The following is a 23,000-nucleotide window of genomic DNA, read 5'->3' on the forward strand; positions in this document are numbered from 1 at the left end:
CTGTTGGAGCGCAATCGGATGCCCAAGCTCGGGGGGGTGGTGAGCAGAAATGTGTGAAGAGTTACCCATTTGTTCTTTCAAACGGGACTTTCTGTGTCGCACGCATTCTTTTGGTTGGGTTTACCTGATTTACATGGATGAACCCGACCATAATAACCACGATCAGAAACATCAATTAAACATCATCCCGCCAACTCTCGTCAATTTACACAGTGAAATCGGGGGTGATAAACAATTGAATCCCCCCCATAGAATGTGATGAACCATTTGGCCCATTTAGTTGGCCCTAAACCCATGTACATGTACACAGTAGAGTTAAATTCTTGTCGTTAGCGAATTATCCTACTATAGTGATATATTTTTTTGGACTGTGGGAGGAAACTGGAGCACCCAGAGGAAACCCACTCAAACAAGGGGAGAATGTACAAACTCTTGCTTCCCAGCGCCTCTGTCGACATCTCAGCGCTGACATCCTGCGCCAACTGATGAGAGAAGGGGCATATAATTAATTTACCCTAAGTTCCCTACCCAGTGAAGAGGAAAGGACCAGAAATTTGCAGATGGGTCATTGCTCCAATTGAATATAGCCCTGCATACGGTAATGTTTCATACTGACATAGCAACTATGATACAGGATCAGGGAAACAAACTTTAATAATGATCTTTTACTAAATGAGTGATGCAATTATCCCCTCTTCCTCTAGAGGCCGCTGTGGCGTCTCAAATGACGTCAAAGGGCGTGACTTCTGGCAAGATGGCGCTGCCCACGGAGTGCATGCTTGTGCTGGCAGTCGGTGATTGCTGAGGATTATAAAATTTTATTTAGCACTGTACCCCTGATTTAGGATTGCTATTACAGTAACAGCACCTGAGGCAGCTGCAGCATGTGAGGTAGGTGTGATATTTGCATTCACTATGTACTGCTGTTCCCCTGTCTGTATCTCTCTATACTACAGGTTTAATAAACACCCCAGGGAAGTGAGTCCCATTACATTATTATTATTATGCTTATGATTTCTTCTTCTTAGAGTGGTACAGTTGCCTTTGCAGCAACATTGAGTCCTGACCATGAATACTAATCTTAGGATATGCTGAGACTTGTAATTCTACAGAATTAGAACCACGTGGTAGATTTATAATCCCCTTCCCCCCTTCCTTTATAAGTTGCTTTATACCTGTTGCCATATTTTAGAGAACGGTCTACTACATGAATACTGGCGCCTTCAGGGTGGTTGCTAGATCGACAAAGATGGAGAAAGGACATTTCGCGCCCAGGGGGGAGGAGCAAGGCTGGTGGCCTCGCTCCGTTATTACCCATGCTACCACCTATTGCCTTTAGTAAACGTTCCCAAATCATGGTGAGCGTGTATTTGAACTCCCATGTTTAGGGACCTTGCTCCTCGCCCAGTTGTGCTGTGACACATGACAGGTCCTTTTTCCAACTAGGATTCAGCCCTACCTGTGCAGTCATTGTGCTGTGAGTAATGAGGAAGCTACGGTTCTCTGCGGAATATTATGTTTTACCAATTTGGGCAAATTTGATTAATCTGTATTAAATGTAGGACATTTATAAGAACTGGCGCACGGGGAACTTCAGATAAGCGGTGATGTAATTCTTAGCAGCCAATACGAAGTGGGCTATCATGTTCTAGTCGGTACTAGATCAGAGAAGTGAAACGGGTGAACTATAGGGCCTTATATTAGTTGCCTCGCGCGTTCGCAGTGGGGAGTGATGTTTCCCTTCTGCACATGTGCATACGCTGGGTGCGAATGGGCATGGCGAACTGCTAGTTCGCCGTCCCGTTCGCACCTACCAGTGCGGGTGGGGGCATGGGGTGGCTGCGAGGGGATGCGCTTATGTGAATGCCCAGAATTTCATGGGTGTTCCCATGAAAAGTAGGCAGTGACACGGCTGCCGGGCGCAGGCGGCTGACCTCACCGGATGTCCGCTACCCACCCTCTTCCTGTACAAGGAACACACAAAGCTAAGACACCAGAGAGTGCCTTAGTTTTGCGTATTCTTTCCAAATCACTCGATGGTGGGCGACCATTAAAAGATTTGGCCCCCGCACCCAAGGCTGTGACTGGACGCTAGAGCCACTGACTAACAAGTGTGCAGCATGGGACTTTCTGTCAAACCTTTCCACTACTTCCATCATGTGCAAACAGTCGTGTCAAGTTATTATCAATACGGGATATGGTCGCTAGGTTGACAAACATTAGGTCGAGAGGGCTAATGACAGGGTCGGAAGGTCGACCAAAGCATTAGGTCGACAATGGGAAGGTTGACATTAGTTTTTTTTTTTTTTGTGCCAACAGGTGGTATTTCATACCCTACCGTTCACTAGGGCGTGGCGGGAGAATATAATAGTGTACCGTGTCCGCTTGCCGTGCTTCGGGCACACTGATACCACGTCCATTTCAAAATTCGGGTCAAAAAAATCGAAAAACTCTTGTCAACCTTCCCCTTGTCGACCTATGAGGCTTTAGTAGTGTTCATTCTAGCACCCTGCACCTCTCAAAATCCTTGCAGTTCCTCTTTTCCGCCTTGGTCGTCACTCTGTACTAGCACAGTTTGGTCTGTATCTCTTCTGAAATACAGATCCGCCTGTGCTAGAAGCACTATAGAATGTCATAGTCTAGGAATAGAATTGTTGTCAGTGACCGATCTCATCCTACACAGTTACAGGTACGAGAGGACTACTTACCAATCAGACGGTCTGTATATTCCCCGTGACATGGCTCCTCCATCTAAGGTGAAGAGCAGAGGCATGACGTTTGCAGTGGAACACCTACAGAGACACGGCTGGACTGAAGGTAATGACGTATGACCTACCTCTGCCGGGAGGAGGTGACTGAGAAACCATGGCAATAAAAGCACAAGTGCAACGCGATCCAATCAGATGTCCTCATACTAGTGACGCTGGAGATTTCTGTCCAGCTGTTATTCTTATGCACATGTTCTATTATTGTGCTTGGTGCGATTTTGTATAATCATGGTGTTTTTATTACAGGGAAGGGTCTTGGCAAACGTGAGGATGGCATATCGGAAGCTCTGAAGGTGAAAGTGAAGTCAGACGCAGCTGGGGTAAGATGGAACTGCTGTTATACATTAACCTGCTGGGGCCTACATGGAGCCAGTCTGCCTTAGCAGTGATATCTCTGCTGGCTGCTTAAAATATCTTCCAGGGTCCTAGCTTTCACCTAGGCTTACAGGCATGTGGCTGCAATAGCAGATTGGTGGGTTCCTTTTGTACATTTATATGGTTCCTCTATGCCTTTACCATAATAATATTGCACATTATGTGATGATTTTCTCATTGTGATGTATCACTATGGGCCAGATGTATCAAGCGTCAAAAAGTGATAAAATGGAGAGTTATAAACAGCCAATCAGATCCTACCTGCCATGTTAGGGGTTGGGTTTAGAAAATGATAGGTACAGATGTAGCGGCTCTGTTCTTTGCATCGCCTGCTCCCGCCAGGGGGCACACGCGCAAGAGATGCTCGCGCAACCTGTGGCAACGGAGCTCCTGCCAACATCGGCTCGGTCCCCCTTGCCTTGGCAAACATCCCCCAGCCTGCCGCCGACGTCACTGCTGAATGTGACTGTTGGCTTAGGCAGGGGGACAGCGGCAGCACTGCAGGCAAGCTCCGGTGTACTAATGCCGGAGCGGAGGTTAGGGGGAAGCTTCCAACTTTCTGTGGTGGGTTTTGCTGGGGCAGGACACAACTGCCCTGGTAGGTTTGTCCTGCCCCAGCAAAACCCACCACTCAAGGGGTTAAGAGTGGCACTATCTGTTCATCCATTGGTTGGCTCTCAAATAGGACATGCGACTGCACTCCCTGTTTATTAGTCACCCCATAGCGTCCTGTTACCTCGTCCCTTCTAGGTGGGACATGATTCGGCAGAGCAATTCACCTTCCATTGGTGGGATCACGTCTTCAATAAAACCGCTTCCAGCATCTCGGTTGAGCCAGATCAGGTGAGCAGAGAGCTTCTGTGTTATGACCTAGCAGGCGTTAGTGGGTGCGCTTGTGACCATATTGCAGCTACAAATAATTTAATAATTTAATGACATCACCTGTTCCTCAGAATACATGTCACATGTACAACGGAAGCACCCCCTGACGGGCGGTAATATTGTATTTCTCTTTCAATGGTCCTGGTGACACAGCTTCACATTGGGATGTAGGAGGGTCCGCAGGAGCCAGGCACCTATCCTAAAGCTTTTGGAGGGTAGGCTCCTCCCCTACTGCATCCCAGATTCCTCAGTTCGTGTTAGGTGCCCACTGGAGTGGGTGCTATTCTAAAGGGCTGCTGGAGCAGCCGAAGGAGTAGAGTTAGTTAGGGTTTTTATTATTTTATTAACTTCTACACTAGCTAGGTAGGCACAGTGTGAGGATTCTCATTAGTGAATCCTCACTAATGAGAGGGAGACGCTGTCTGGCCTCCCTGTGCACGAGGGAGACGCTGTCTGGCCTCCCTGTGCAGCGCTTACAGCTTCTTTTAAGAAGCTGCCTGGGCTCCGGAGCGCTCTGAAACCGGCTTCACGCTAGGTGGGGATCATGGGGGACAGGCGCTCCGTGATGGCGGCGGCCATTTTCTGCGGAGCTTACACACTGAGCTCCTGATATGAGAGGACAGCAGTGTTGTTACAGGCATGTTCCGAGTGGTCCCCGGCTGAGGGGGAGATACTGGAACGAGGAGATCCTACAATGGGAGCGGCTGTCTGGGGGTAGTTGGCGCCAAAAGTCACAGACCCCGCAGCAGCAGGGACTTGGTCCCTTCCCTCACTCTGTTTTGGCGCCATTCAGAACGCTTGCAGCGGAGCTGAGCTGGCTTACAGATCCTGACAGAGTGATTGGATTTCCTGGGCTTCGCTTTCCCCATTCTGAAGACTACAGAAAGCTAAGTGACTGAGTACACTGTATATAATGTATGTACATTTAATGCTGTGACTGTGTTATTGAGAACATCATGTCTGAGCAACAGTCTGTGGTTTTGGGGGAGGGAGCCTTTAATGCATTGAGCGCTTGCAGTGGTTGTACACTGAAATTTGTCCCTAAGGGGGGCTTATGTATTTGTTGCGCTGCTGTGAAACCCATGGGGAGTGAACCCCAGAGGGTAGTGCATCGGACCTTGCGAGGGCTAAGTCCCTGAGACAGGTCGGAAAATGCTTTGGTGCATTACTGGACAGGCAAGAGTGATGGCTGGTAATTTCCCTAGACCATGGCCATTCTCTCAGCAGTCCGTCCAGCTCTTTGCCTCGGACCCAGACAGATCCTGACTTCTACAAGTCATGCAGGATACTGCTATGGGAATCAGCAGGTTTAAATTACTTGTTTGACAAGCTTTATGGTTATTCTGGGGGGACCCCTAAAAGGTCTTATTCAGTGCCATTATTAGCTGCTGATGAGGAGGGAGAGTACACAGACATACCCTGGGTTCAGGGTGATGTTTCTGAAGAGTCCTCACCCTCTGGGGTGGAGGATTTGATTACTGCTGTAAACAGGCATTGAATTTGTCTGTGAAGAAAAAACTCCTGCTAAGGTTGTTTTTAAGAGACAGCGTGAGGGAAATGATATCTCTCTGCAGACAAGGGTTTACAAGATTTATTGGAAAACCCCTGACAAAAGGCTTTAGATGCCTAATAGAGGGTTAAGCCTGTATCCTATGCCTGAGGATCATGCAGACCTCTGGGAGAAAGTTCCAGTGGTAGAGGCTTCTGTGGCATACTTGTCAAAAGCCACTGTGCTACCAGTGCAAGCCTTCAAGCAAGGCAATGGTTAAAAGAGTGGACTACACTCCGCCCTCTGATTGGCTTCAGTCTGGGTCGCTAAGGCCAGGATTGGTGGGTCAGTGACCTGTGCTCTAGTTGACATACTGTTTTTTGTGTGTTGTTACTATGCAGAGAAGTCTAATGCTGCTGCAGAAATGTGATTCAGGCTGAGCAGGAAGCTCTCAAAATGGCTGCCAGAGTTTCCTCAGTGTCTGGAGTGCCAGGAGAGTGCTCTGGCTTATAGCTTGGAAGGCAGATAACAAATCTAAAAAGGCTTAGAGGCATTAGCTTTTAAAGGAAAGCTGTTATTGGTTTACAACTGAAAGAGATCAATAAGCAGGCCACAGGTGGAAAAGAAAAAGCACTTTCCTGCCTACCCCTGCAGCCAAACAGACATCAAGGTTTTCTGTTTTCAGGCCATCCTTTCGGCCCTCCCCTAGAGGAGGTGCATCCTTTTGAGAACAGTCTTTTAAGGGATAGTCTCAGTCCTCCAGGGGCAAGGCCCCATAGTCAAAAATTGGGTTCTTTTTATAAGAAACCAAAGGAGAGGAAAAATCCTCCGCATACTGCCAGGGGTTTTGCCCGGCGATGTTTAAGGAAGGGGGACGTCTGTCACTGTTCAAAGACGCAGGGGCACTGTTGGACCTGAACGCTTGGGTTAGAAATATAACCCAGGGTTAAAAGATTCCCTTCAAAGTTCTTCCACCGAGAAGGTTCATTCCTACACCACTACCAAAGGAGGCTCGACTCCGTACAGCTCTCTTGGGAGCGGATCATTCTCTTTTAGAGAAGGGTGTGGTAGTCCCGGTCCCCAGAGCGGAGGGAAAAAAAGGCTTTTTATTTCACTCTGTTTTTGGTGCCCAAACCAGACGGGTCTTTCAGTTGATCCTAAACTTAAAGGCATTAATAGCCATTTGTGGGTAGACCATTTCAAAATAGAGTCTCTACGGTCTGTGCTGCTAAGCCGGGACCAGGGAGAATTTTTAGCGTCCATGAAGGTCCAGGACGCATACTTGCAGGTTCCTATTCACTCGGAACATCAGGCACTATTGGGGTGTGCAATAGGAGACCTTCTCCTGTAATAACAGGCGCTGCCTTTCGGTCTGGCCACAGCGTCTAGGGTATTCACCAAATAATGTCAGAAATGGCGGATGTGCTTCGACTTGGGTCAATCATGGTTATTCCATTTTTGGACGACCTGCGGTTTAAAGCGGAGTCAGCAGACAAGTGAAGAGTCACTTGGCAGAAACCATCAGGTTTTGCAGATTCACGGCTGGCTTTTAAATTTACAAAAATCTCAATCGGTGCCGTCACAGAGACTCCAATTCTTGGGGATTGGTCTGGATACCCAGTTGCATTGGGTGTTTCTACCAGAGGCATAGGCCAGGGATCTGGCTGCCTTGGTACAGGAGATCCTAGGGTCTCAGAGCACAGCAGTATGGAGGTGCCTCAAACTGCTGGGGAAGATGATGGCGTCTTTCGAGACGTTACAGTTCGCCAGGTTCCACTCTAGAGTGTCCCAGTGGAACATTCTGACAGGCTGGTTAGGGAACACTCAGACCATGAGGTCAGAACAAATGGTGTTGTTTTCAGAAACTCGATCCTTCCTAAAATGGTGGATGGAGGTGGATTCCCTTCGGGGGGGTCGGTCCCTGCAGTCCTGGAGCTGGTTGGTAGTCACTACCGACGCCAGTCTCAGAGGCTGAGGGGCAATAGTCGTGGACCTGCGTCTGCAGGGCTTGTGGACTTTAGAGCAGAAAGACTGATACTTTACAGTCTGCCTTACTGATCAACATCGTGGAACTGAGGGCTGTGTGGAAGAGGTTTTCTCTGGCGGGAGAAAAGATTACAAGAGCTCCCTTTTAGGCATTCAGACCGACAACGTCACAGCTGTGGCGTATCTGAATCACCAGGGAGGCACACACAGCAATCCGGCCATGTGGGAGGTGTCCCGAATCTTCTTGTGGGCGGAATAGAATGTTCTAGCATTATCAGCAATCTTCATACCAGGAGTGGAGAATATAGAGGCCGACTTCCTGAGCAGGGAGAAACTGATGGAAGGGAAATGGAGGCTGAATCCACAAGTATTCCACTAGATTACAATAAGGGGGAAACCCCGGATAGGGACCTGAAGGCATACAGGTTCATCCATCAGGTACCCAGGTTGTATGACAGGACGTGGGATCCACTGGCAGAAGCAGTGGATGCCATGACTATCCCCTGGGAGGGGAATTTTCTTTATGATTTTCCACCAGTTCCAATGCTGGCAAGAGAGTTGAAAACAATACAGGCCCAGACAATTCCAGTAATTTTAGTGGCCCCAGATTGGCCAGGGAGATCCTGGTACTCGAGTCTTCAGAGATTCTCTGTGGACTCGTGGCGTCTACCTCTGAGGTCAGACCTTCTAAAACCAGGACCGTTCAACCAGCTGGATTCAGCTCGATTAATTTTGACGGTCTGGCTGTTGAAAACGGCATTTTGAGGAATATAGGATTCTCAGAGGCGGTGGTTAACGCAATGAGGAAAGCCAGAAAGTCAGTGTCTTCTGTAAATTATTTTGAGGCCTGGAAGACCTATATTTGGTGGTGTGTAAGACAGAGGTCACGCACATCGAGATTTAAAATGGCTAAATTGTTGGAGTTTTTTACAGGAGGGCCTTTCCTCTGGGTTAGGCCTTCAGTCACTCAGAGTACATATCTCGACCGTGTCAATTTTTCTTTCCAAAGAAGGATTGCGTTAGAACCAGAAGTACAAACCTTCCTGCAGGGGGTTTATCTATTGAAACCTCCCTACAACCAACCAGTAGCGCCAGGGGAATTATCTCTGGCTCTGGAGTACCTTAAAGAGGCGCCTTTTGAGCCGTTAAGGTCGGATGACCTTAGTTTCCTTTCAGGGAAGCTGGTATTTTTGTTGGCGGTGGCGTCAGAGAAAAAAAAAAAAAAAAAATATCGGAGTTGATTGCTTTGTTCTACAAGTCTTCCTCCCTTATATGTCATGATGATAGGGCTGCCTTTCGGACAGTACCCCTAGTTTTTTACCAAAAGTAGTCTCTGCTTTTCTTCTAAATCAGGAGATTGTTCTGCCTGTGTTTCAACCCCCAGAGGGTTGTTAGGAAAAGGGACAAATTGAGGAATTTGGATGTTGTGCGCGTCTTGCGCGTTTATGTGGACAGAGTTAAGAGTGTCAGAAAGACTGATACTTTACTGGTTTTGTATGACATACACAAACTTAGTTGGCCTGCTTCTAAGCAGACCATTGCTAGGTGGTTGCGCTCTGTTATTGCGTTTGCATATACTGAAGTTGGTAGGCCTGTACCGGCCAGGATTAATGCGCATACCACCAGGTCGGTTGCCACCTCTTGGGCGGTTCGACATGGGGCAACAGCTGAGCAGGTTTGCAGCGCTGCCACTTGGTCATCTGTTCATAATTTTGCCAAATTCTATAGGTTCCATGAGTTCGCGTCGGTGGACGCATCATTCAGGCGAGCAGTGATGAATACTGCAGACCTGAGCGTACCCACCCAAAAGGACCGGCTCTGGAACGTCCCAATGTGAAGCTGTGTCACCAGGACCATTGAAAGAGAAAAAGGGATTTTTGTAAGAACTTACCGTTCGAATCCCTTTCTCTGATATGGTCCTGGTGACACAGCGATCCCTCCCTTACGCTCAGTAAGTATGCCAGTGTTCATGATGTTTCATGTTATAATTGGTTGAAAAGTTAAATTTAAAATTGTGCATATAATATGTGCAGTTGTTTGTACTGAGTTAATGTATTCCAGTGGCTTTGAAAGATTGAACTGAGGAATCTGGGATGCAGTAGGGGAGGAGCCTACCCTCCAAAAGCTTTAGGATAGGTGCCTGGCTCCTGCGGACCCTCCTACATCCCAATGTGAAGCTGTGTCACCAGGACCATATCAGAGAAAGGGATTCGAACGGTAAGTTCTTACAAAAATCCCTTTTTCTGTCCCACAATTCCAGGATATAAAGGTCTGGGAGGCCAGATCTGATTGTGTAATGCCAATGAATTAATTAAAATTCTGATGAGACCACCGTGGTGTATTGTAAAACATTTCTTTTATTCATACCCTGATTTAAAATGAACGGTATCCAGAAGGCATAAACAACCTGATTTCTTGTACTCGGAATAATGTATTGGACTTTATAATGCCAAAATTCTCTGCTACCCCTGATTATGCATAATGATTGCAGAAAGGAAAATAAGTGCGAAAAAATCAGCTAATGATATTTAAAAAATCCGGTGTCATAAATAATTCTCAATAATTATAAGGTCAAAAAATATATTTAATGCCTGGAGGTTCTGATTGCGAAACATGAATCGCAGTAACCTTGCTTTGAAAAGTCATATGTGCCATTCGTAGCTTTCCGTCGGAGTGGAACTCTGGGTAGGTGCAATTTAACCCTTCCCCGTCCAACCAGCAGAAATGCTCTCTACGGGCAGATCCCAGTGCTGATTCAAGGATAGCAGATTTCAGACAGTGAAATGCACCTTTGTATTGACTGGCCACTAGCCCCAAGAGCTGACATTCTCCTGCTTTTCTCTGCTCCCCACCTAATATAATACACACCAGAGGGTCAATGTCTATTGTAAACTGGGTACTCTTTACCTAGAAGGGCGCCCATCGCGGCCATCGCATGCACTAAAAAATCGGGTGCGATGCGACCGACGCGATGCCCGCGATTTCCGATAGGGAACAATGTTAAATGTCTCAATTGACCCGATTTTCCTGTTCAATGCCTCAATTGACCCGATTTTTCCATAGGAAACAATGTTAAATGGGCCACAGAATTGTTAACGCCACCCCACGATCAACGTGAACCCGAAGCGTGGCGAGCGCAGCGGTATGCGTCCTACGACCTTTTCATACCCCCACTATCCACGTCGGCGTGGAGTTGATAATAGAAAGTGTGGCGAGCGCAGCGAGCCACCGAGCCCGAAGCGTGGCGAGCGGACGCGGATACCTTCACAGGTATCCGCGTCCCCTCGCGGGCTTCACAGCTGTCCGCGTCCCCTCGCGGGGCTCGCTGCGCTCGCCACACTTTCTATTCTCAACTCCACGCCGACGTGGATAGTGGGGGTATGAAAAGGTCGTAGGACGCGTACCGCCGCCCCTCGCGGGCTCGCTGCTCTCGCCACGCTTCAGGTTCACGTTGATTGTGGGGTGGCGTTAACAATTGTGGGGGCCATTTCACACTTCAGGGTGCCTATTTGGCCTCTGTGGGCCATTTAACATTGTTTCCTATGGTAAAATCGGGTCAATTGAGGCATTTAACATTGTTCCCTATGGGAAATCGCGGGCATCGCGTCGGTCGCATCGCACCCGATTTTTTTAGTGCATGCGATGCCCGCGATTTTTTACTAACGATGCTTACGATCAAAATCGTGGGCGTCGTTCTAGGTAAAGAATACCGTAAACGGTTATACAGATTAAAAGCTCCATTCTCCTCTGTGTGCAGTTGTTGTGTATACTGTATACTGACAGCAGCCCCCGGCTGGATGGGTTTTATGTCATGTGTGGCACTGCTGTTCTAAGCTTCTATGGTATCCTTTCAGGACGGCGTCCAGGTGAAGAGACTCTCAGCAGAGAACACCACCGTATCCAATAAGAAGCCTCGGAAAGCACTGACCAACAGCAACATGCTCTATGGCCGCTTTGTAAAGGTGTGCTTTCGCCAGGATTCCTAATACTAAGAGTTTGTTCTATAAGGGGGTGATGTGTCGAGCTTACTAAAGAGTGGAGACGTGTCCCATAGCAACCAATCCGCTTCAATGTAGTATTTGCCAACTTCTCCACTTGCCCATTTCTCCACACTTTAGCAAGCTTGGTACATCTCTCGCCCCCCATGGTGACTGAAGCGCAGTGATCGTGTTGTGGTTTGGAAGCAGTCAGACATGTTCACAGCGTTCTTCAGCCCAAAATATCAGATGATGTCAGACAGTGTGGACCGCTCACATGCTTGTGTTCTGTTGTGTGGTATCTGTAGTCCGCTACACTGTTGTCCGGTGGGGAGAAGCCCGTGGAAGAAGCGTCTTCTGCAGACAGCAGCGACAGCAGCGAGGACGAAGACGCGAAGCTAGACCTGTCTTCTGCTACAAAGTAAATATTACAGGGACAACTATGAACTACATCTGTAAAACTGTGTTGCCTATAGTAACCTATTTTTGGATAAATATCTCATGTTTGGAAATTTAAAACGATCTGAAGTTTATTAATTACTATGATAAGTCTGCCGGGAGAGCTGTTTTGCAGAGTTCCGTTGCCGCTTTTTCTCTTCTACATTATTCCTTGGCCACATCGACTTGTCAATCAAAATGAGGCATTATAATAACTCACCCTCCGGTACTTGATGACCAGGGATAGATGCTTGATGGAAATGAGGTAGCAGGCCAGTCTGTCATAGCCATATAAATCTATATAGCAGAGTTCCAAATCCAGTTCTCTGGAATGTTCTACAGATCCTCTCGGTATCACAGGTAATTAATTAGCAACACCTGCTGCTGTTTAACTGTCAGCCACACCTGTTAGAGGTTGTTGCAGGTGAAAGCCGGCAAACTCCTGGGTCTACACTCCATGACCCTGGGCAGGAGCAGGACTGTGCACCTGGGACTTAGTCCTGGGTTGTTTGCTTTTACGCATGCAGAAATCCCGGGTTGATGCGCATTTACCTTCAAGAACCCTGGATATAGCTACATGCGTGAAAGGGATAATATAGGAATTACCCCAAAACAGAAGTTCTCAAACCCCAGGTATTCAGGGTATCCATGCTTGAGCCCATATATAGTACCTCAGTCAATTGTATACAACTAATAAAGTCATTTGTGATCGAGCATGGATATCCTTAAAACCTGGACTGTAATGCCGGCGTTTAAAAGACCTCCTCTCCAGGTGGTCACCAGTGGTGCACCTGGATGGAATACAGCACGTTTTGGGAGACCACACCTTGCACGTTTCCCCTATGGGAATGCATCAGCTGTACAGACCGAAAGATCCCCAACTGAGTGACTCCTGATCTGATTGCGTTTCGAGTTGTATCATAAGAGCTGCTTGTTTAAAACAGTTCTATTTCTAAGTTGGTATATTTAGGTGTATTGCAAACTGCTGTTTTCATAGGACGTACGTTCGGATGTACAGTCCTTTTTGTTTTAGCCTAATGAAAATGTTTTTATTCCAAACCAGGGTAACAGATGAAGATCTTATTAGGATCTGCGGAGGGCGCACCGCTCACAAGTAAGTTCCACAACTCTTGGCTGGTTCACGGGACCTGTACAGATGCATAGGAAATAGTCTGCATGATTCCAGGCATTTATGAATTTCACCGGTGGTAAACACTGTGTGGACAATCCCCCGAGTATTTGTCCTGTGATATTGCCACACCGTAGGAAGTTAACTCCGGCTGTATCTCTTTGAACCTCATGATGAAGGCTAAATTTTGAGAAATATTATTATATACTGTGCATGTGCATCAGGAGTTCTTAAACTAAACCTTGTATTTTCTCTTAAAAGACTGCTTACGCTTCTTTTATTCCCAGAGGTGCCAGACACGGGCTCACCATGAGCGCAAAGCTCTCTAGAATTGAGGAGCAGGAAAGAGCATTCATGGAAAAGTATGGAAAGAAAGAACCATCCAAATCCAGTACTGAATTACATCAGAGAATGCAAGACTCGGGGGCTGGGATGGAGGATAGAGGAGATCAGGGCATTTCCTCTGACATCGTCCTGCCAAAGAAAAAGAGGAGGAAGGCGTCAGACAGCGCAGAGGTGGTGGAAGAAGTCTTCAACGGCCATGACGAAGAATATGTTCCTTCTGCAGAAGATGAGAACTTTACATCAAAGAAGAAAAACAAGAGGGAGGCGATGGTGAAAAAGGAGGTTCTCCGTGCCCAGAGAAAGGAAGGTAGCGGATTTACAGAAGAGGAACACTTAAAACCTGCAAAGAAGAGGGAAACTGTGGTCAAGAAGTTGGAGCGGGAAAAGGCAGAGCTCGATGGCCACAGAGAAGATCAGGATCAATCTAGAGACGAGGAACGCCTAAAACCAAAAAAGAAGAAAAAGCGGAAATTAGAAGAGGAGCAAGAACACGAAAAAGAGGAATCCGACAATCAAAGGTACAACACAGAAGAGGAGGGAAGGAAGTCTAGAAAGAAAAAGAGGAGACCAAAGACCCATGAAGAGGAGGCTGAGGGAGAAGCGCCACTTACAGAAGCGGAAGATCCTAAGATCAGAAAGAAGAAAGCCAAACACAAGCACAAGCATCCTGCAGCTCCAGAGGAGGCTGAAGAAGTGACGGAGAGCACAGAACCGTGTGTTACATACAAGAGGAAAAGGAAACATAAAGCGGAGTAGAGGATGGTTAATGTGCTGCCACAGTTGTGTGTTAAAGGACTGTCCCAATGTATATAGAATTATACCACGCTAACACTGATTCAGTCTCTGATTTATAGATACTTTTATGCTTCGTCTGACCATGTTGCTGTGTTTTGATTACAATATTTGTAACACTTGGTATTACTGACGTTTCAATAAAAATAACAACAACAAAACCCTTACTGTGCTCTTTATGGACAAGACACAAAAAAGCAGCTTTACAAAACCAAATCTGAGATGCCACCATGGAACTTTGTGTTTGAGTAGTTACCGGATGGTGTACGTGAGCATTTTACCGATTCTATGACATCACTGCTCTTGTGCTGATACTTCATTTTTGCCCAAGTGACATCATCACCTGTTGATTTTTAAACATTGGTAATTTATAATGATAATAACCACTAAGGTGATGGGGGGATTCAATAGAGCATAGTGCCTGGGTGCAAGAATATCAAGTAATTATGGTAGTGGTAACATAACAAGATTTCCCTCGCATCTCTCTCTGTAATGCCGCCTGGACGTGTGCCATTTAGGAACGTTGGATTATGTCGATGTTGGTAAATACGTTCCTCCTATACACTCCGTTAGGTTCTCCTTTCTAGCACTGGATAGAACCCATTGCCATTGAAGGAATGTTCATTTGGTTTTAATGGGCCACACTATTACACCAAGCCAGACCCTTGTCAAAGGTTGCCTGTATTCTGGTTTATACCAAATTCTGACCCAACTATCCACACGTTGCAGCAGACCTGTCTGAGTCATGAAGTCATTGTTCTGCATAAGACATTTGCTAACGAGCTGCATTAACTAATCGATTTAAAATGACAATAGAATCAATGCAAAGCTAGATTTCTCAGCATTGATTTATTTTGCGTTTTAGAACTAATCTGCCAGAGCCACCAATGGACGGTGACTTTAATAAGCCTCTTGTTAGTAAATGTTCCCCAATAACTGGAGCTTCTTGATGGACCACATAACACGGTTGGGTCATGTATGAACGATTGTAACGGTTCAGGCTGCTCCGTCACCCAAGCCTTGCAGGGATGGCGGCTTTCAGGAACGGTATGTTCCAGCTCATAAGGACACTTACTAAGGTCATGAATATAAGGACATAGGACCCACTAGTGCTAGGGTAATGTCCATGGTACAGCCAACTACTCAGTACTATAATACTAACAGTTGGCAGCATCCTAGCCAATGTGATCTGGGAAGTGTCTACATCATAGGAGTCGCTTGTGTACACGACTGGTAATGATCTGTGTCCATAAACATCTAGCTCTGTGTGGAAGGCTTTGCGTGTGTACCAGGCTAAATCATGTCTGCACGGCTTACTACAGGGCACACTAATACCTTGCATTAAACACGCAGCAACCATGGAAGATTTGGTACTTGTTTCCTATCTGGGCACCCGCTACGTTAATTGCGCACCATGCTATTCTCCGTATAAAAATCGGATCGCATCGCATCGGATACCACCAATGCACATACACGATATTGAACGATGCGATGCGATTTCGTTCCCGCTTTTATGGTTGGCCCAAAGGATATATAGGAAACCCCCCCTGATGGTTTAAAATGCGCCTCCATTGTTAACGCCACCCCAGTATTGACGTCAACCCGAGGCGTGGCGAGCGGCGGCGGTACGCGTCCTCCGACTTTTTCATACCCCCACTATCCACGTCGGCGTGGAGTTGAGAATAGAAAGTGTGGCGAGCCCCGCGAGGGGACGCGGATACTTCACAGGTATCCGTGTCCCCTCGCGGGCTTCACAGGTATCCGCGTCCCCTCGCGGGGCTCGCTGCGCTCGCCACGCTTCGGGCTCGGTGGCTCGCTGCGCTCGCCACACTATTCTATTCTCAACTCCACGCCGACGTGGATAGTGGGGGTATGAAAAAGTCGGAGGGCGCGTACCGCCGCCGCTCGCCACGCTTCGGGTTGACGTCAATACTGGGGTGGCGTTAACAATGGAGGCGCATTTTAAACCATCAGGGGGGGGTTTCCTATACAAATCGTGGGTTTGCGGGGTTATTACATTGAAATCAATGTAAAATCGGGTCTCAGGGACCATTTAACATTGATTCCAATGTAAAAATCAGGTTGATCGCGTCACCGCATGCGATACGATCCGATTTCAAATGGGATCGGATAGCATCGTATGCCATCGTACATCATCGAGTACCGAATCCGATGCGATCCGATTTCATTACGGTGCCGTACGTAGAAAACCTGGGCGCCCAGATAGGGAACAAGTACCGAAGATTTTCCAATCGTTAGTTCCGTAGAACAGGAAGCAGATTACCTGAGATACTGCACTAAGACGCCGACCAGAGGAGAGACAACAGACCTAGGGGTCGATCCTATTCGGTGTAATGAATTTGGGGGTGGTAATCATCGCAGCACCGGCCTCACTTTACGGCAGCGACCATTTTTGCGGATATTCGGGCTGAAATCTCAATGTAACGGCACCTCGCATACTTCGCAAGGTACTTGTTTCCTAGCACGGCCACAATCGCGGGCATCGTGTACCTTAAAGTTAAGGTACACGATGCCCGCAATGGACCCGATTTCCTTTGAAATCAGGTCCATTTTGCCGGCAAAGGCGAAATCGCGGGCATCGCGTCGGTCGCGACCATTAACATTGCGACCGACGCGATGCCCGCGATTTTTCCATAGGCTTCAATGTTAAAATAATTTTTAACATTGAAATCGGGAGCATCGCGTCGGTCTTGTGCCATTATAATGGCACAAGATGAGATGGACTTGATTAAGTCCATCTCACATAGGAAACAATGTGAAATGGGCCAATATGACCCATTTCACATTATAGATGTCCCCGTCGTCACCCCACGATTGACGCAAACCCGAAGCGTGGCGAGCGCAGCGAGCCCGCGAGGGGCGGCGGTGCGCGTCCTCCGACCTTTTCATTCCCCTACTATACACGTCGGCGTGGAGTTGAGAATATAAAGTGTGGCGAGCCACCGAGCCTGAAGCGTGGCGAGCGGACGCGTACACCTGTGAAGTTATACGCGTCCCCTCGCTGCGCTCGCCACACTTTATATTCTCAACTCCACGCCGTCGTGGATAGTAGGGGAATGAAAAGGTCGGAGGATGCGCACCGCCGCCCCTCGCGGGCTCGCTGCGCTCGCCACGCTTCAGGTTGGCGTCAATCGTGGCGTGGGGTTCAGGGTGTAAAATTGGGGGTCTAGGGAATATTTTACATTGAATCCAATGTAAAATCGGGTCCCAGGGACCCTATTCACATTTGATTCAATTTAAAAATTGGGTCGGTCGCATCGCATGCGATGCGACCGACGCAATTTTTCTGACACGACCACCCCGATGGAAATCGGAGTGGCCATGCTAGGAAACAAGTACCCTTCGCAATTAATAGGATCGACCCCAAAGCAGTAGATTTGGGATAGAGACTAGGTCTGCGCACCACATTTATCATTGCCAATGAATATTCACACACTTTATTTATTCACCAAAGTACATTATTGCGATTACACACACACACACACACACACACACACACACTATATTATATAAAATGTATTAGCATTTACATATCTATTTGCATACATGGGAGGGGCCTAAAGCAGTATCTTGCTTAGGGCCCAGTGGCCCCAGCAGTGGATCTAAGCTGGTGTCATTAGCCCCCTCCCCCTGTTCTGGGTCATCCCCCACTGATTTCCCCCATGTGTCATTATGTAATATCACTGGGAAGATGATACAGGGCAGAAACACACAGCCATCACCCACTGCTGCCCGCATGCCACATTTGAACGCACGGAGCGATCTCATTGGCTGCCGTGGTCAGGTGACCACAGGCAAAGCACTCCAACTGTCATTTCTGCAGTTGAAGCTGTTGAGGAGACCAGAGATAGAGAGAGAGCTTTAGGAAGAGAGAGTTAGCCTGTACCGCCGTACTCTAGCGCACACTTCCAGATAGCGACCAGTGACCGCAGCAGAGCCGGACCATCACATCTGTGCTAGTGGTAGTTTTTTATTTTTTTCATCTACTGGGATAATTCCCTGCGGCCACAATGAGCCGCAGGGAATTATCCCAGCTGCTCGGAGACCGCGGTAAGTACAATGTTTGCTGTGTATGACGTCCAAGTCCAGTTTGCCCTTCCCCAGCCATGGTAATATGCAGTGGGGGAATGGTGACAGCGGCCTGAGGTGCGGAGAGAGGGGTAAGAGGAGCAAATGTTACTTATGTTGTCCCCTAGGTGATATAAAAGAGACAGAAGTAAAAGGGAAACGTCTCCTGTTATGTCGGGTGTCTCCTGCCAATCTAATGATAAGAATGTGACAAAGGGCTGGGAAATAGGACTTCTCAAATGCCCCTAGAACAGGGGTAAGCCGCACCAATGCAGGTTAACGTAACTGGTTTCCATGCCATCTGCAGGTTAACGTAACTGGTTTTAAATTAAAACATATTTACTGCCTTTGACTTTTCCAGATGTATTAAGCATCGGAGAGCGATAAACTACTAGCCAATCCGCTCCTAATGCCATTTTGATATACAGCCATGTAACATGGCAGTTAGGAGCTGATTGCCTGGGAGTCTCCAAGGCTTAGCAAATCACCCCCAGTATCTGTTTGGCATTTTAATGACTTTTCAAGAATCCACCCAACAGCTATACAGGAAAATCTAAAGTATTGATCCCTCCCTGCCTTTTGTGGTATCTTCTGTAGCAGATCACTTTTGGGGGAGATTTATCAAAAATTGAAGAGCTTTTTTTTTGCCGCCCTGCGTTTCTTACTGTCTAAAAATCACCCCACAGACACCGTCATGGAAAAAACGTCCCAGTTTAGTAGATCAGGCTAATCTGTAGCTAAACGAATTACAATGATTTATACATTGGTAAATCCCCCAAACCATGCTGCCCTGCAGGGGGGCAGATGTAACGTGCAGAGATAATTAGATTTGGGTGAGTTATTTTGTTTTTGTGCAGGGAAAATACTGGCTGCTTTATTTTTACACCGCTATATAGATATCCATTTGAAGTACAAACCCCACCCAAATCTAACTCTCTCTACACATGTTACATCTGCCCCCTCCACAGTGCAGCATGATTTTGTCCTTTAGCAAACGACCTTATTCTGATCATCGGACACCACCTCCAGTGCCGGCCACCCCCCCCCCCCCTCCCTTCGCACGCAGTTCAGAGACACCTATATAGTGACTCTAAACTGCGAGGACAGGGCAGGCAGCTGACACCCGGTGATGTGAGCTGTCTGCCCCCCGCGTGTCCGTCACGGCCTCATTAGCCTGAGCACGCCCAGCGTTCTCATGGAAACGCCTATGGTACGCTGGGCATTCCCATATGCTAATGGGGTTGGCCCGCGCCCCCCCGCCCGCTGAGGGTGAGTGCACCCGGCAAAACCGAAAGTTTGCCGTGGGTGCACGCACCCTGCTCCTGCGCAGACCCTAAACATCGGCCGAACGCACGGATCTGAATAAGGTCCCAAATGTGCTTTGCAAACCTGAATCATGCCCTTTAGTGCTGGGAGAGGCTGCGTTTTTATATGTTTTGGTAACACCCAAATATCATACTGGATATTGTTACTAGGGTGGCCAATCCCGGGATCGGGGGGGGGATCCTGGGATTTAGACCCCCAAATCACCGGGATATTAATCTCCAATCCCGGGAATAGACTGCACATGCGCTCTCCAGCCGTACCGCCCAACTCACCAAGTATGTAAGTAAATGCGTGGGAGTTTTTTTTTTTTTTCAATTCGGGATGCCAATCACGGGATTGAAAAAATGCCCCGGGATTGGCATCCCTAATTGTTACCAATCCAACCAGCAGCCTTCTCTATAGATAGCGATAACATTATGTTGTGCTTGGATGATGTACATTCATATGTAATCTATAGATGGATACCAACAATGTTTGACCTGTTACCAATGATTATTATACCTGCAATGTATGAAATATCTTTTCAGATGGACCAAACAACCTGCCATGGCTGAGATCAGGACGCCTCAGGCCATCGACCAGAGCAGCATCACGAACGCCGTACTCAAGAGCAGCATCTTCAGTAGGATCATCAGGAGCAGCATTCCCAGGAAGAACAGCATCAGGAGGAACAGCAGGAAGCGGACCAAGTGCCAGCTCATATGAAGCCGTCTCACAGATGGTTGAGAGCATTGCACTGGACACCGCCCTGAGTGTCATCTTGTCTCATCTTCCCACCTACAGAATCCGCCCAGTTGGTGAAGGAGAAGCCGGCGAGATCTGCACCATCTGCCGTTCCCAGTTCCAGGTCACAGAGGAAGTTGCAGTGACATCGTGCCACCACGTCTTCCATGAACCGTGCTTGGCAGAATGGCTTCAGAGTAACAACATTTGCCCCCTGTGCCGTGACCGCTGCATCGATCTCAACAGGCTCTTCCCAGTTGACTTCTGGCCAGGAATCTGAGTCAGAAGGGTTGACGAGCTGTCGTCATCCAGAACTCAGGTAAGCTTGGTTTTAATTGAGGGTGCTGCCATCCCATCTTGGCGCTCAGTCGTTCGCCTGACTACTATGGATCATACTCATTTTGCATTGGCGCCGCCACGGCAGCTATTGCGGTGGGCTGGTCCATAGGCACAATTCGGGCACTTGGCAGATTGAAGTCTGGTGTGTATAATATATACATCAGACTTTGGTCTGGCACTACATCCTAACTTGAGGATTAGCTACTCGTCACCTTTGGTGGGGGTCTTGAGGAATTTTTGTTTTACCACCAGTTTTTAATCTAGGCTTCTGCCGGCTGGTGGTTGTTTTGCGTTTTTGCCTCAAGTCAAGTTAGGATTCCTCCCTTGTCCCCTGTCACCAAGTCATGTCCCGCCCATTCAGTGCGATTAGTGGGTGCTGTTTTGGGTTTGCTGGTTGACCGGATTTTGCAGTCAATCGATTTACCATACCGATATTAGGCCATTCCTCTGCCACCATTCCCAATTTTTTTTAAACTAAATTTAAAATCCCTTCAAATAAAAATCTTCCCCCTTTCACCGCCAATTCAGTTGTCTGAGTCTTTATTTCTGTATATAAAAAGGAGTTTGTGTGAATGAAGTGCGGACTGTGTCAGACAATAGTAGACAATATCTCGCCAGGTTCCTCTGGATCATAAGAAGGGGGTAATATTACAAGATACAGAGAGGTTTTACTACAAAACTAATTTTATTTGATCATTAACATTGAAAAGGTGTCAGCATAAACCGGTATAAAATGAAAGCACTGAGGGAAATGTATGTTTGATACCTTTTTCTGGATAGTGAACTGACAAAAGATCATCGCTGAGGAACTGTCAAGATTTTGGAATCTTGATAAATCTAAAATTGCATAGCTCATGGTTATACAGGTGCTGGTTTCCTGGATATATATTATATATGAAATATACTGAACTGGTTCTAGTCAGGTTGGGCTGCTGGAACAGTAAAAATCATTACACCCGTTGGGCCTATTTTGCTGGTCGGCCGGAAGCTGCAGCTCTACATGTCCCATTGTGAATCTGACCTTGCCTTTGCCAATCTGCTGTTGATGAACATACCCCTTTGTGTGCCCTGGTGCTTAGGAACTGATTTTATTGGGACAGGGAACCTTCAGCCCCTCCAGCTGTTGTTGAACTGCACATCCCAGCATGCCCTGATACAGTTTTGATATTTGGCCATACTAACACTGTTGCAGGGCATGCTGGGATGTGTAGTTCAACAACAGCTGGAGGGCCAAAGGTTCCACATCCCTATATTAGCACATAATGGAAAGTGGTGATAGGTAATGTGTGAATAAACAGTGGGGCTGTGGATACATAATACAACACAGGGTTGGCAATCAGTGATAGATGATCGATATAGTGATGATCATTAATAGTCTTAAACCAATGGTAAGCGTTTTCATCATCGATGACCAGTCCTAAGAACATTCATGGAGAGCAGAAGCTTCATAAACCCCTTTCGCATCGCAAGCACGTGTACGACCCGGATCCGGCACATTCACATTAAACCTTGGTCACCCATTATACAGAGGGCGACCCAGGATTAACCCTTCTTATAACCCGGGTTAGAAATGCCGGGTTGCTCGACCCGGGTTATAAGGTTTGGTGCTTTCACAATGCACCTCGAACCGGCAACAACCTGAGTACAAACACCCATTGTTCCTCAGTCATAGTTACTTAGATCAAAGTCATATTTTGACTTCCCCTTGTCTGGTGCAAGTGTGCTCTCTAGAAAACTTAAGAGGTATCTATGTGGAGATGTGCTATACTAATTCTTCAAGTACAGTTTATATAATGAACAACAACAGATGACCCCCCCCCCCCCCCCCCACAAAAAAACTGTTCTTGCTGCCCCCAGCCCCCTTTCTTCTTTGTTGTACCTATATAATGTAGGTTTAAAGAGCCCGATGATAAATTACATCTAGGTGTCCCTTATTAATTAACTGTATTATCTTACTACTGATATTAAGGGTAATTTGCTGCCCTTTTGTGAGCTAGAAAACCACCCAGTGCGGCAGCTGAATTGTACCAGGTTGTAACACATGCTGCGGCCAGAAGGGACTGAAATATATTGTTCTGCATAAGACAATACTAATGGGCGGCATCAACCAATCAGTTTACAATGGCAACAGAAACCAACGCTAAGCCAGGCTTGCTTAACATTCATTTCTATTGCCATTTTAAAACTAACCAGCCATAAGCTGCCAATGAATGGTAGCTTTCATAAACCCCCTTTTAGTAAATACCCCAATGTATTGAAGGCTTTGCGTGTTACCAGATTTACATGAGGGTAAATAGGGTTACATGTCCTTTCCAAAAAGCAGTTCTCTAGAACACAGACCA

At 47.2% G+C, this 23,000-nt stretch overlaps 1 protein-coding gene across 2 annotated transcripts; it reads left to right on the forward strand.

Moving 5' to 3' along the window:
• The first annotated feature begins 733 nt into the window (after window positions 1–733).
• Window positions 734–21,172, forward strand: GPATCH4 (G-patch domain containing 4). 2 transcript variants are annotated; one of them, XR_014466131.1, is made up of 9 exons: window positions 734–891; window positions 2,684–2,817; window positions 3,015–3,088; window positions 3,894–3,986; window positions 11,355–11,462; window positions 11,786–11,898; window positions 12,979–13,029; window positions 13,332–15,228; window positions 20,124–21,172. XR_014466131.1 is itself a non-coding variant. In XM_083165960.1 (8 exons), the coding sequence occupies exons 2-8, from the start codon at window positions 2,739–2,741 to the stop codon at window positions 14,143–14,145; spliced, it is 1,332 nt and encodes a 443-aa protein (XP_083022086.1). In that variant the 5' UTR covers window positions 734–891; window positions 2,684–2,738; the 3' UTR covers window positions 14,146–15,554. The 2 variants fall into 2 exon arrangements, 1 of the variants encoding a protein (XP_083022086.1); XM_083165960.1 differs by lacking the exon at window positions 20,124–21,172 and having other exon boundaries at window positions 13,332–15,554.
• The last annotated feature ends 1,828 nt before the right edge of the window (window positions 21,173–23,000 follow it).

This window comes from Crinia signifera, chromosome 12, assembly GCF_055691185.1.
Source record: "Crinia signifera chromosome 12, ASM5569118v1, whole genome shotgun sequence".
NCBI classification, from domain to species: Eukaryota; Metazoa; Chordata; class Amphibia; order Anura; family Myobatrachidae; genus Crinia; species Crinia signifera.

Coding starts and splice junctions, on each gene's coding strand:
- GPATCH4 (XM_083165960.1), top strand. CDS start 2,739: ATGGCTCCTCCATCTAAGGTGAAGAGCAGAGGCATGACGTTTGCAGTG. Junction 2,818..3,014: donor GAGACACGGCTGGACTGAAG/GTAATGACGTAT, acceptor TTTTTATTACAG/GGAAGGGTCTTGGCAAACGT. Junction 11,899..12,978: donor GACCTGTCTTCTGCTACAAA/GTAAATATTACA, acceptor ATTCCAAACCAG/GGTAACAGATGAAGATCTTA.